Here is a 12905-nt window from a genome sequence, read left to right as displayed (position 1 = left end):
CCTGGGTTCAAATCTCAGCAAGACACACATGAAGATTAATATGATGGCCTCAGCCAAGTCCTGAGTTTAACCTCCGCTACCTGTTGGAAATTATTTTCCTAATACGTTTATAAGGTTTCACAGCACTCAGTTTCCTTTATTTGTCCCAAAGGGCCACTTGGTGCTGGTTGCATCCCAAATACCAATATAACCATATACACTCTTGTATTTTATACACTAGCAGCAACACAGTTATAAGCATTGGCCAAAAAACTTGCAACAAGTTCAGGCCCAGGAGACACCTTCCTATCATGGCACGGCTCCTGAGGGGTAAGGAAAAGCTCTGCTCAAGAGCCCTAGAAACCCTTGCTCTTCACACTCAATAGCAAACAACGGATGTCGTTGCCAATTAATGGACTTCAGCCAAAGACAAAAAAGGGAGTTTTTGGGCTAAACCCTGAACCTGATGCCCAGTTAACCCTGTTTTCTATATTTCTATTACTTCAGCCCAGACGTTCAATCAGGTAACACTGGTATTTCCAGGGTCACTACGAATACAACACAAACAACTCTTCTCTCTCATGATCTTATTGGTTTGGTCCATGCTTTGAGCACATGGCTCATGCTAAGATCCAAACTCAGTCTAAAACCAGCGATCACCAGGTCTAACGTGGGCCTAGGTTCCTACACTCTGACACTGACTCCCTCCGAGACTAGTCATCTCCACTCTGCCTCAGTGCATCTGGGGGTGAAATGGAGAGCGCAGTCGGAGCCTAGCTCCCAGGGCCCTCCAGCGGAGGTCTCAGTGCATGTCCGTAAAGCATTTGAAGCTGAAATGCGATATCATCACTCCCCACATTTATCTCTATCAGAAAGCACCAGTCACACTCTGTTAACAGAGTCTGATCAGACCAGGCCCTTCACTGTAATACCGGGGGTGCTGCAGGCCAGGACCGAGCCGTGGGGGAGACCCAAGCGTGGAGCTGAAGGGGAAACACAAGTGAGGATTGTCGTGAAGACGGCGGCAGAGCCCATGGGGAAGAAAGCCTGCACTGCACCTACGTCAGATCTAGCCAGTAGCATCAGCATTGTGATCCCCAGAATGCGAAGTGACGCACACTAAGATCTGGGGTGAGCCGGGCAATGCAGAACTGAACTGAAATGCCACATTTAACCCAGAGTGCAGCCCCAAGGTGGCTCAGAGTCCTGCCCCACAGCCACCTTGGAGACTGAGCAGAACAAGCAGGTTCTGTCCATCTATTCAGGGAGATCCCAGCAGCTATTTCCCACTCTCAGAATGAGCGGATGGAATGGTTTGTGCCTATTTTGTTTTTAATTAAAAACGGTATGTAAATGTATATGCAGATTTGGATCTCAGGCTTCTGGCGAACTGCCAGCGCAGCCCTCACTATTGCAAAGAGCAGGCACCGCGGATGCCTCCATATTGCAGCCCATCTAGCATGTAAAATCCCTTGCTGGTCAGACTGGCTCCGGTGGGCATCCCCCAGCAGAGAGCCTCAGCCCGGGCCCTCATGGCTTTGGCAAGGCTAACCAGAACCCCCGATGGGTTCGGGATGGCAAAGGGGGCATGTAAACTTTCCTCAGCATTAAGAGTTTCCAAGTGGAAACTTCCTTTGCCGTGGTCCATCATTTGGTCACTCTGCCTTTGTTCCCTGATTCAGGCATGGCCCAGCTGAGCCCCACATGCCCTGCATTTTGGACACTTCTGGCTCTTTCCAGGGCATCTGAAGGGGAACCCCCAGAGAACCCTCCGTGGCACCTCCCAGCACTGAACCTAGATGCATTGTGCAGAAATAAAAACAAACAGCAAATGCCATTTGGTAGCAGAATGGCCATGTTACAAGCCCAGCAGCACCTCTGGGGTGAGGGAATGGGGTCTGTATTTCAGCCATGGGGAAAGCACACACAGTCTTATTGGCAATGTTCGCCACATTCATACACAGGTCTGCTCTGGTACTTACCCTCCAAGACCACCTCCTTGCCAGTCTTCTTCAGCGCCTGCACTGCCTCATCGTGCGTCGCCTCTGAAAGGTCAGCCCCATTGACGGAGAGGATAGCGTCTCCTACATACAGCGCCTCTGTCTGATCTGCAGCCAGCCCCTTAAAGATCTTGGAAATCAAGATAGGCATTTTATTCTCTCGGCCGCCTGAAAAGAAAAGGAAAAAGGAAGTGGTTAGATACTATTTATATACAGAAGGCGGAAAGTACTACTTAGATAGCATCCTGCTTAAACAAATCTGAGTGCCAATATATCAAGATTTAGCTCACTTTCCCCAGTAATGCATCAGATTCGCAACCGCTGGTGTCATTTTTGGGTAGAAAATCATTTTCATTACTTTTATCATCGTGCAGAGGAGCATGAATCAGAGGAGGTAAGCATCTGACCCCACTTCCGCCCAGAGATCCTAGCAACTGTCCTTTTCTTGCTTAAATCTCAGAATATACATTCTGCCACATAGCTCATGGAAGAGAGATGTCCAGATACTGGCCCCCTTCTTGGAAATACGAGATTCCTCAATTTCGGTTTCAGCCAGTTGCTACATGTATGATTGATAGAGATGGCTCTTAGTCTTAGCTCTGTGCAGCAGCAGCAGGACAGAGCAGCTCCTGCCACATGGATGAAGCATCTGTTAGTCTCCCAGCATTGATACTTGCTGCTTATTCCACCCCAGTCCAGGCCTGTCTGAGAGTTTCTAGAGGCTCTTCTGACTAGACATCAATAAAGTGAAATGCAAAAGAAAGGAAGCACAGATCTGCTCCCTACACGGCTATCTCACGTCCGGCTCTCATCAGCGTCTCTTTAGAGGAAATGCCACTGCTACCATGTCTGTGGATGACAAAGTTTAACAAATACACAGGTGGCCTGGGTCAAACTGGGAAATGACCAAGAAAGTTTAGAGTACAGACGGCTGCAGGCATCAAAGAGCGACCCTGCTGGACTGCAAGAGCGCGCGTCTTGGACGTAGCTCTCAATCCCTAAGAGCCATGGGCTGAGCTCTTCCACCGTGAACAAAAGCCCAACAGGAGCTGGAGGGGAAGAGAGGTTAAGGCCCTAGCCTGATACTTGGGACCCTGGATTCAATTCCCGACTCTGCAACAGGCTGTGTGACCTTGGTCAAGTCACCTAGTTTCTCTCTGAGCCTCAGCTCCCCACCTGTACAATGGGGATAACAATACCTCACAATGGGGTTGGGAGGGGAAATACATTTCAGTTTGTGAGGCACTCCAGCACTGCAATAAAGGAGGCTAATACAGGGGGAGGAGGGGATTGGAAAGGGGCATTTCTGTGTTTGTTTGGTAAAACTTTTAAGGCACTCAAATCAACAGGGTTAACTCAAAGTCAATGGGAGTTAGGTACCTACCTAACTTTGAGAATGTGGGCCTCGGCTCCTCTGGTGAGAAGTGTGGCAACAGTACCTAGCCAGATGGAGTAATAGTCTCCAGCTCTCCACTCTCCGAGCTGGGAGGAGAGGGGCTCAGGAAGCATCACTGTCTTAGGAAGTAGTCTACAGCACGAAAAAGTGTGAGAACCACTGGGATAAACCCAGGTGTGTGCTTCCGGGGAGGCTGCTGGAGTTCCACTTGTTTCCTCGGAGAAATGGAAGCCACGTAGAGATTCCTCTCAGTGTTCATTTTTTGGTAGGAAAGTCTGACGTTCAAATATGACATTTATTGCATTTGAATGGAAAAGTGTCACTTTGTAGTGCCTTCCCGCCACGCCTTCTCCACCCTCCGAGGCGCTAATGGTCACCTTCACATCTGCATGACCAGCTGCACCAGTTTATGGCTCCCAGTTTGGATTTTTATTACTTTGCTTTTGCACGTGTCATTGCAAAAATGAAGCGTTAACTGAACGGAGTAACATTTCTCCTAGGAAGGAGCACCTTAGTGCTAATGAGGGCTGGGTGAGAATTTTTAGACAGAATTTTTTTTGCTGGAAAGTGCCTCTTCATCGATACCGAATTGATTTGCGGATACCCTCAGTTTCAACAAAAAGGTTTCTCAGGTCCAGGATGGAAGAGAGCCAGTGAAACCCACCCCAGAATAGCCAAAGAGCTAAAATTCACTCTAAAATTCAGACAAGACACAGAAAAGGGAGCAGAGAAACGGTGGGACTGGAATAGAGGAAGGGAGGACAAAGGTTACAAAAACAAGGCAATGTTGATGCTCAGGATTTACAAAAATGCACATCTTGAAGGTTTTAGTGGCTTTTTATTACGATTATTAACTATCCCTAGCTCTTAAATAGCACTTATATATTTCATCAGTAGATTGAAGGCAAAAGGGGAGTCCCGTATCTGGGCAATGTAAAGGGATCAGAGCACGTTTCTGTGCAACACATGGTCTTTGCACGATATGCTCCAGAAAGAAGCCCCTCCAGCAGTGGGGAAAGCATGAAGAAGAAGGCACAGAAGAATCAATTAGATCAGCCTAGTCGCTCTAAACAGATGCTAGTTATGCTACCGCTCCAGCAGCCACATTTTCCAAAGAGCTCATCTCCCATCTGGCAGCCAAATGAACTCTTGAGTATCTGGATCTAGCTGTCCACATTTTTTGCCACTGGTAGCATGAATAGGAACATTTCGGCAAGGACTCAGCCGAGACAGAACAGGGGCAGAGCTCTAGACTTCACTGAACCAGGCTGAGCTCTGTTAGTTTCGTGACTATATCGAAAGAAGTTCTGTTTTTAATTTGCTGTACGGACTTTATTGAACAAGGGCTTGTGGGATGCCTGGATAAAGAGTCCTCCCTCAAGAGACTGAACTCACAATGTGGGCCCAGTTCCATATTTCTATAATGAGGAATGAGGAATCTCCTCAGCATCCCCCGGCACCACCAACATTAAAGATCTGTAATTGGAAAAGATCAATATACGGTAACAGCTCTCTAAGGCTGGAGTCATCTCAACTGCAAAACAGAGAGAGGGAGAGGGGGATGTGGATTAAGAGCAAAACAGACACAAAAGAATCAGATTATTATTAGATGTACAGGCCACTTAAGTTAAAGACTTCTCTAAAGAAGGAAATAGGGGGAATGGTGCATTTGGGCCAGTTGCTAGCTTTTTTCTGCTTTATTCAGCTCCCAGATGTGCCCTGTCCTTTCCTCTTCCCCAGCCCACGTAAATTCTAGAGGCAAGAACACCAACTCTTTAACATTTGAAAGAGACCGACCTGGCTCCTGCGTTGGCTTTAATTCGGTGGAAATGTGAACCACACCCAGTATGTATTAATGGGCCAAAGCCAGCCTGGTAATAGACCAGTTTTCCAACATCTCCTCCTGTCAACCCTCTCTGAGTTCACTCAGATTCCCCACAAGGTGCATTATCTCTGCCTTGGATTTTGAAGGTCAAAGCTGCCTGTCTGCCAGGTGTGGCTTGTGAAGCATCAATTGTTAAAATAAACAACTGGGCCCTACAGCTGCAAGAAAATTATACCTTCACAGCCCCGTTCATTTTGTGCTAAAACTGTCTATTCCTCAGAGCTTCTTCCAGCCACTGTGCTGACTTCCTCTGAGCAGCAAAGTTGCACAAATGAGGTCGTTTGAGTTGTGCTGATCATGAGGATAGCAGCGCGTTTACAGTGCAGCCTTCACTGAGATTAATTCAGTAAGTGCGGTGGACTGCAGATTTTTATTTAGATATATTTTGGTAAGACTGATGGTATTTTGGAACAAAATTCTGTTGCAGGCTGCAGGCTACTGTGCAGGAATGCCAATAAAAGAACAGGAAAACACCCTTTCACATCAGTGACAGGACGATACAAATGCAATGCCAGTGCCTAGCCTGTGGGCAAATGCAAACAAACATCAGAATTCACAATTAAAAGACACCGAATATGACATGAACTGAATTATGTGGGACATAAGGGGAGAACAATTCTCAGCTCTTTTTACACTTTCATGGAATAATTTATTATAGAATAACTCCCTCCCCTCCCCATCCAGTTTAACCTTTCTGTTCAATACCACCCAACCCTGCTTAGACACATTAGACTCACTCACTTTTTCTCAAAAACAACGCGGAGTCCGGTGGCACCTTAAAGACTAACATTTATTTGGGCAGAAGCTTTCATGGGTAAAAAACCCCACTTCTTCAGAGGCATCACTTTTTCTGTATGCTCAGGCTAACCTAAGGTTAGGTAGGCACAGTGCAAGTGATGGGCAATTTCAGGTTCACAAACTGATCTCACGTGAAGAACAAGAGTACTTGTGGCACCTTAGAGACTAACTAATTTATTTGAGCATAAGCTTTTGTGAGCTAAAACCCACTTCATCGGATGCATGCAGTGGAAAATACAGTAGGAAGATATTGCATTCTAGATTTACAGCATGCACACACAGCACATGTAAACCTGCCAGCCTACAACTCACATAAAAAAGCACTTTAAAGAAACCATGGCTCCAATCCTGCAAAGGTTTATGCACATGTTTAACTTCATGCACTGTGAGCAGTCCACTTGGCTTCCATGGTGTTGCTCACCACATGGACATTGAGTATGTATGTAAGTCTTTGCAGGAGCAGTGCCAAGTTATATTTGTATGTAAAGGTAACATTTTAACTGGGAGCTGATGCAGCCTGTGTAACTGATATAACAGACCTAAAAATACACTGCTAGAAGGCTGCAACTTTCAACCACTGCATATGACAGGGCTCTGTAAAATCATGACTTTGGAGTTTAGAAATTAAGGAGCAGAACCTGTCACTCTTGTCACTCCTCTGCATGGGTTACATTCCTAAGGCCTAACCCTGAAAACACACACGTGAGCGACTTCACTCGGCTCCTCCGGGCAAGTGCAGGATGGGGGCCTCCGGTGGATTCGCTTGTCCATTTCCAACTTGCCCAACAGCCACAAGCGGCAGTGACAGGTTCCTTCCCGGCAGCTCAGCCGGAGCCGCGCTAAGCGCCCCTGCAGTTCAGGGCGAGCGGGAGATGGGGGGCTGGGGCTGGGGCCACCCCCAGGGCATCCTCCCCAACCGCTTTAGCAAACACGGAGTTGGCACCCGGCCGCGCGCAGAAGTTGGTCAGGCACCAGCCAACTCCCCGAGGTGCCACAGGGCGCCGGCCGCCTCCGGCTGCGCCTCGGCGCTGGGCGCTGCAAGGTGCCCACCAGGGAGAGCCCGGCAGTGCCGTCGCTGGGACCCTCGAGCCAAGCGGCAGGTTCAGCCCACGGGGCACGGACCTTGCTCTCCGGAGCAACGTGGACAGGGGGGCGAGCGCCCGAGGCCAGCAGCGGGGCGAGCCCTCGCCCTCTGCCGCGCCCCTCACCTTTGATGCTGATCCCGAGCCCCCCCACGTCCTGCTTCACGATCCGCACCGTGCGCTTCACGTTGGTGAGCGACTCGGGCACCTGGGCGCACGGCTCCCCGCCGTTCAGCTGCGCCGGGGCGGGCGGCGGCTCCTCGGCCCCCGCGCCCTTGCCGGGGCTCACGGTCAGGAAGTCTTCGGCCAGAGTGACCAGGACTCGCAGCCACTGCTCGCCCGGGGCTCGCAGCTCCAGCAGCCCGCTCTTCGGGGCTCTCCTGCCGGCCGCCATCTTCAGCGCATTCCTGGGATAGCTGCTGCTGCGCCGCCTCCCGCCTGCCAGGGGCCGGGGCGCACGGCGCGGAGCGGGGGCACCGGGCACTGAGCCACCCCCAGGGCGCCGCCCCCGGGAGGGACAGCGGGCTGCCGGGCACAGGGGCAGCGAGCCGCCGCCCCGCCCAGGGAGCCGCCCCCCGACAAGCCTCTCCTCTCCCCGGGGCGCACGGGGCTGCGGCGGACACATGGGCACCGCCCAGACCTTCCCCTCGGAGCCGCCTCTCAGCGCCCGCGGGCATCAGGGCAGGGACCTGCCCAGGAGCCGGGCGCAGGGATGGGGGCGCCAGCTGCGGAGCCGGGCCGGAATCTCGGCTGCGGGCCAGGAGGAGCCTTCGGTTCGCGGCAGAAGGGGCAGAGCTCCTAGCCGGGCCAGTGCCTGCCGGTCCCCAGGCTGGGGCGCCCTGCAGACTTTGGAGATCTCTTTCCCGGCCAGGAACAGCGGGGTTCATCCCTGATCCAAGGCAAGAGGCCCAGTTACTTCTCTTTCCCCAGCACATCAGATACACTTGCCCCCATCTTCCCTCTCCCCATGTTCCCTTCCCATCAGCATGTGGCCACTAGGGCTAGATGAAGAAATACCCAGCCCAACTTGTCCAAATGTTGCAAATCAGTTAAGCAGACAAAGGATTGCCAGCTCTTCAGGGAGGGGGTGGTCAGAGTAGGGGGCTGGGAATTAGGATTCCAAGGACCTCATGCCAGTTCTGCCTCTAGCTCCCAGTCCAGCCTTGGGCCAGTCACTTCAACACAGATCCTTAAAAATATGTAGGAAACACTATCCACTCCCACTGATTTCAGGGTACCTTAGGTGCTGTTGTCATAATTGGGCCAGCAAATTTACCTTAATTGTAAACTCAAATGTAAAAAGGAAGTGAAAGTTGATGGTAAGTATCAGAGGGGTAGCCGTAGCCGTGTTAGTCTGTATCCACAAAAACAGATTCCTCGTTTTTGTGAAAGTTGATGGAGTGTCACAGTAACCTACGGCAATAAATGTCAATGGGAAAAGTTGCAAAAGGGAGACAAAAAAAACCTCAATACAAACCAAAAGGCCAACTAATATAGCTCAAGGACTGTATTAAACTCAAATCTAGTAAATAAGACAGTGTAAGACCAAAAAGCAATAAGCCAAAATTGGTATGTCAAAAGTTAGGCCTATTGGTGAACAAAATAATAAAAGAATGGGCTATTCACCCAGCGCTCCCTTGGGGGGGCTTTTAAAAATGGAGACTTTGGGGAAACAGTAAAAACAGATGGAGGCTGTCGCAACGCTGGCAGATTGAGAGATGAGAGAAAGGCAAAAAATGAGCTCCACCATGACTGCCACCCCTCATGGTCACCTGGGACCCGGAACTTCTTCATCCTAATCCTGAAGGATGTCCTGACCAGATGGGACCAGGGAGAGGAACCCAGTCCCAGATGACAACACCACCTCCAGCTGAATCCCAGCCAACACCTGGAATGGGAGACTGTCTCTCTTCCCCTGCCCCTATGTGTCCTTTTCCTTTCCCACCTTATTTCTTCTCTTTCCTGTCCCTCTCCTTTTTCCTTCTGTCTAATAAGTGTCTGGCTTCGTCGGCCAAGACTGCAACACTGCTGTAAGCCTGTGACCAAAAAAAGGCAGCTAAAAGCAATGATCTAAACAGCCCGATGCTGGTGCAAGTTTGCCAGGCCTCGGAGTGGCTAATAAGATTGTGTGCTGGGCCTCTGTTTCTCCAGCAGCAAGGTTGCAAGTGAAAGTCAACACCAGAGACAAAAGCTGTATTTTCTATCTTGGCTGTTCTTTTCTCTTCCCTTTTGTGTGTGTTTGTCTCCTTTTGTCTGTTATGAAACAGGATCGGACTTTAACAACAGCTGCAGCCCATCTTCACTAAGTTCTTCTCTGTTCCCCCAAAGGACATTTATTGCCATTTTTAACGCCATCTAAAAAACTCTGACACAAAGAGGATTTCCCTTCTACAAATTCTCCACAGATTAAAAAGAAAAAACAACAACAAAAATGGTTAAAATAAAAGCCTTATTTATATTTCAAATACTTTACGTGGTTTTCTTTTTTTCTATATCTCTAATAAAAGGTTTTAAAAGTGTTTACTGGTGTGTTTGCCAGGGTAGGAAGCAGGCTAAGGTCTGTGTATATCAAACCCCAAACCTTGTCTGAAACTGTTTAATGTTGGACAGTGACTGGGTATATTAACACCTTTGGCCCATATATTCCATCTAAATTAATACAACAGTGCCTAAATACCTTTGAGGACCTCGGCCTTCCCCTCTTTGTGTGGTAGTTTCTCCATCTGTAAAATTAGGTTGATAATCACCTACCTCACTGGGATGTTATGGTCAATTCATTCATGTGTGTTCAGTGCTTTGAGGCCCTTGGACAGGAAGCCCTAGGGACCAATCTTGTATTTAGAAAAATGCCATGTGCATGTGTTGGTCTGGCCACTTCTCCATGCCTGTCCCCAAGGTGTCTGTACATTGGAGGCCTGCCCCAAAGCATGGAGAGAAGAGAGAACCAGATGTGGAGGAGCAGAGATTTCCCTCTTCTTTGGATGCAAATAATTCTTGGCTCCACAGGAGAATCTGCAGGAATCATGAACTATGCCTGAACACAAACAGGAATATCAGTAGGATCCTATTGCTGCAAACTGTCCTCTCTGCCCCCTTAGCAGACCCATTTAACTGAAAAACAAAGCAGAATAAACTTGGGAAGTAGGAAGCCCAGGATGTGACTGTATCTGGCTTTTGTGTCTTCCATAAAACTGTGTGAGAACTGGAGAAATCTCTGGACAAGAATCCCACAGAGACTGTATAAACCCAGGGTGCATTTAAAGCCAACCACCTTTGCAAAAGGTGCAGTGAACATGTAGGGGGGAAATGATTCTGAGAGAGCCAAAGCGATAGCCTCAAGTGGTCCTGCCAAACAGCCATAGTTCCCTGCCATAGTGCTGCTCACCAGGTGTTCTCTGAACATCTAACCCTAACCAGGCCAGGATCCACTTGCTGCAGTGAGCAATGTGGTGGCAAGTGTACTTTTAACAAAGAGCAGTAGCAGGTGTGACTTCTGGGTGGGACAGACGGTAGGTAACTGATTTCCCTTCCTGTGCCGCCAGGTAGAAAACCACTCCCAATCAGGGCTCGGGGTGCACAGATGGATAAAATATCAGAAAGGAGAGGGCGTCATCTGGTAAGAGAGAATTACGTATCATGGGCCATATTTTCAAACAGTTCAGCTCCATTTAGGCACCAAAGTGACCAGATTTTTATTTTAAAGGGTGCAGCTTGGGTGTTGAGCAATTTTGAAAATCTGGCTGTTATGTAGGTGCCCAAATAGGAATACCCCCCCCACCCCACCCCCACCGGGTAAGGCAGGGATGACCCCCATATAGGACTTTTTCCGAGTGCATTGTTGCATGTAGTGTCTAGATCAGCGGTTCTCAAACTTTGGGTCAGGACCCTGTTTTAATGGGGTTGCCAGGACTGGCGTTAGACTTGCTGGGGCCCAGGGCTTCAGCCCTGGGTGGTGGGGCTCAATCTACAGCTTCAGCCTTGGGCAGCGGCGCTCTGGTTACAGGCCACCTGCCCGGGCCTGAAGCCCTTCAGCTCCAGGTTGGTCCCCCTGCCCGTGGCAGCGGGGCTCGGGCAGGCTCAGGCTTCGGTCCCCCATCGTGGGGTCATGTTGTAATTTTTGTTGTCAAAAGGGGGTTGTAGTACAATGAAGTTTGAGAACCCCTGGTCTAGATTTACTCTATTTCAACCACAAGTTATGGATATGGGGAAAGCAGTGGACATGATATATCTTGACTTTAGCAAAGCTGTTGATACAGTCTCTCACAGTATTCTTGCCAGCAAGTTAAAGAAGTATGGATTGGATGAATGGACTATAAAGTGGATAGAAAGCTAGCTAGATTGTCGGGCTCAACAGGTAGTGATCAACGGCTCGATGTCTAGTTGGCAGCCGGTATCAAGCGGAGTACCCCAGGGGTCGGTCCTGGGGCCGGTTTTGTTCAACATCTTTATTAATTATCTGGATGATGGGATAGGACGGAAGAATCCCATGTACCACTACAGGCTGGGGACTGACTGGCTTAGCAGCAGTTCTGCAGAAAAGGACTGGGGATTACAGTGGATGAGAAGCTGGATATGAGTCAACAGTGTGCCCTTGTTGCCAAGAAGGCTAACGGTATATTGGGCTGCATTAGTAGAAGCATTGCCAGCAGATCAAGGGAAGTGATTATTCCCCTCTATTTGGCACTGGTGAGGCCACCTCTGGAGTACTGCATCCAGTTTTGGGGCCCCCGCTACAGAAAGGATGTGAACAAATTGGAGAGAATCCAGCAGAGGGCAACAAAAATGATTAGGGGGCTGGGGCACATGACTTATGAGGAAAGGCTGAGGGAACTGGACTTGTTTAGTCTGCAGAAGAGAAGATTGAGGGGGGATTTGATAGCTGCTTTCAACTACCTGAAGGGGGTTTCCAAAGAGGATGGAGCTTGGCTGTTCTCAGTGGTGGCAGATGACAGAACAAGGAGCAATGGTCTCAAGTTGCAGTGGGGGAGGTGTAGGTTGGATATTAGGAAAAACTATTTCACTGGGAGGGTGGTGAAGCACTGGAATGGGTTACCTAGGGAGGTGGTGGAATCTCTGTCCTTAGAGGTTTTAAGGCCCGGCTTGACAAAGCCCTGGCTGGGATGATTTAGTTGGTGTTGGTCTTGCTTTGAGGAGGGGGTTGGACTAGCTGACCTCCTGAGGTCTCTTCAAACCCTAATCTTCTATGATTCTATGATCAATGCAGGAATGACTAGGTGAAATTCATTGGCCTGTGTTATGCAGGGGGTATCCTAGATAATCACAGTGGTCCCTTCCAGCCTTAAAATTGATGACTCTATTAATGATGTTGTATCAGAACAAAAGACAAGTTTGGAGGTGTGAGTATAAATTCATGAAGTCTCGTTAGTCTGTGTTATGATTTGTTTATGTAGAAAAAATATTCTATGGAGATCTTATTCTTCACGTCCATTCATCAAAAAAACCAATGCTGTGAAGTGTTGCCAGCACGGAATGACCACTATGCTTCACCCTAGAGGTGGCTGCATTTCAGTGACCAGTTTTAAATCTGAACATTAAAATGTGAACAAGGAAGCCCATTTTTAATTAAATGTTATTGGCCCTGATCCTGCAATGAGAGGCATGCTGGTGAGCCTCTAAGCCCCTGCAGAGCTCTGTTGATTGACAAGTGGTCAAGGTCTCTCTGCATGGATCCAGTTGCAGAATCAAGTCCTTATTATGTACCAGTTTTCTCTGTAATGACTTTGGGATGGACATCTCTGAATAAT

At 49.0% G+C, this 12905-nt stretch overlaps 1 protein-coding gene across 1 annotated transcript in view; it reads right to left on the bottom strand.

Annotated features, from left to right (window-relative positions):
* SNTA1 (syntrophin alpha 1) overlaps positions 1-7639 on the bottom strand; it is a 61410-nt gene extending 53771 nt beyond the window's left edge. The window contains exons 1-2 of the mRNA XM_024194569.3: positions 7267-7639; positions 1962-2147 (exon numbers count right to left, since the gene is read on the bottom strand). Coding sequence (XP_024050337.1) covers positions 1962-2147; positions 7267-7534 — 454 coding nt within the window. The 5' untranslated portion in view covers positions 7535-7639. The remainder of the gene's footprint in view (positions 1-1961; positions 2148-7266) is intronic.
* Positions 7640-12905: the final 5266 nt, after the last annotated feature.

Source organism: Terrapene carolina, unplaced genomic scaffold (assembly GCF_002925995.2).
Source record: "Terrapene carolina triunguis isolate 2854851 unplaced genomic scaffold, T_m_triunguis-2.0 Scaffold233, whole genome shotgun sequence".
In the NCBI taxonomy this organism is placed as follows: domain Eukaryota; kingdom Metazoa; phylum Chordata; order Testudines; family Emydidae; genus Terrapene; species Terrapene triunguis.
The sequence above is the reverse complement of the archived record's forward strand: the minus strand, read 5'-3'. Positions and strand labels throughout refer to the sequence as shown.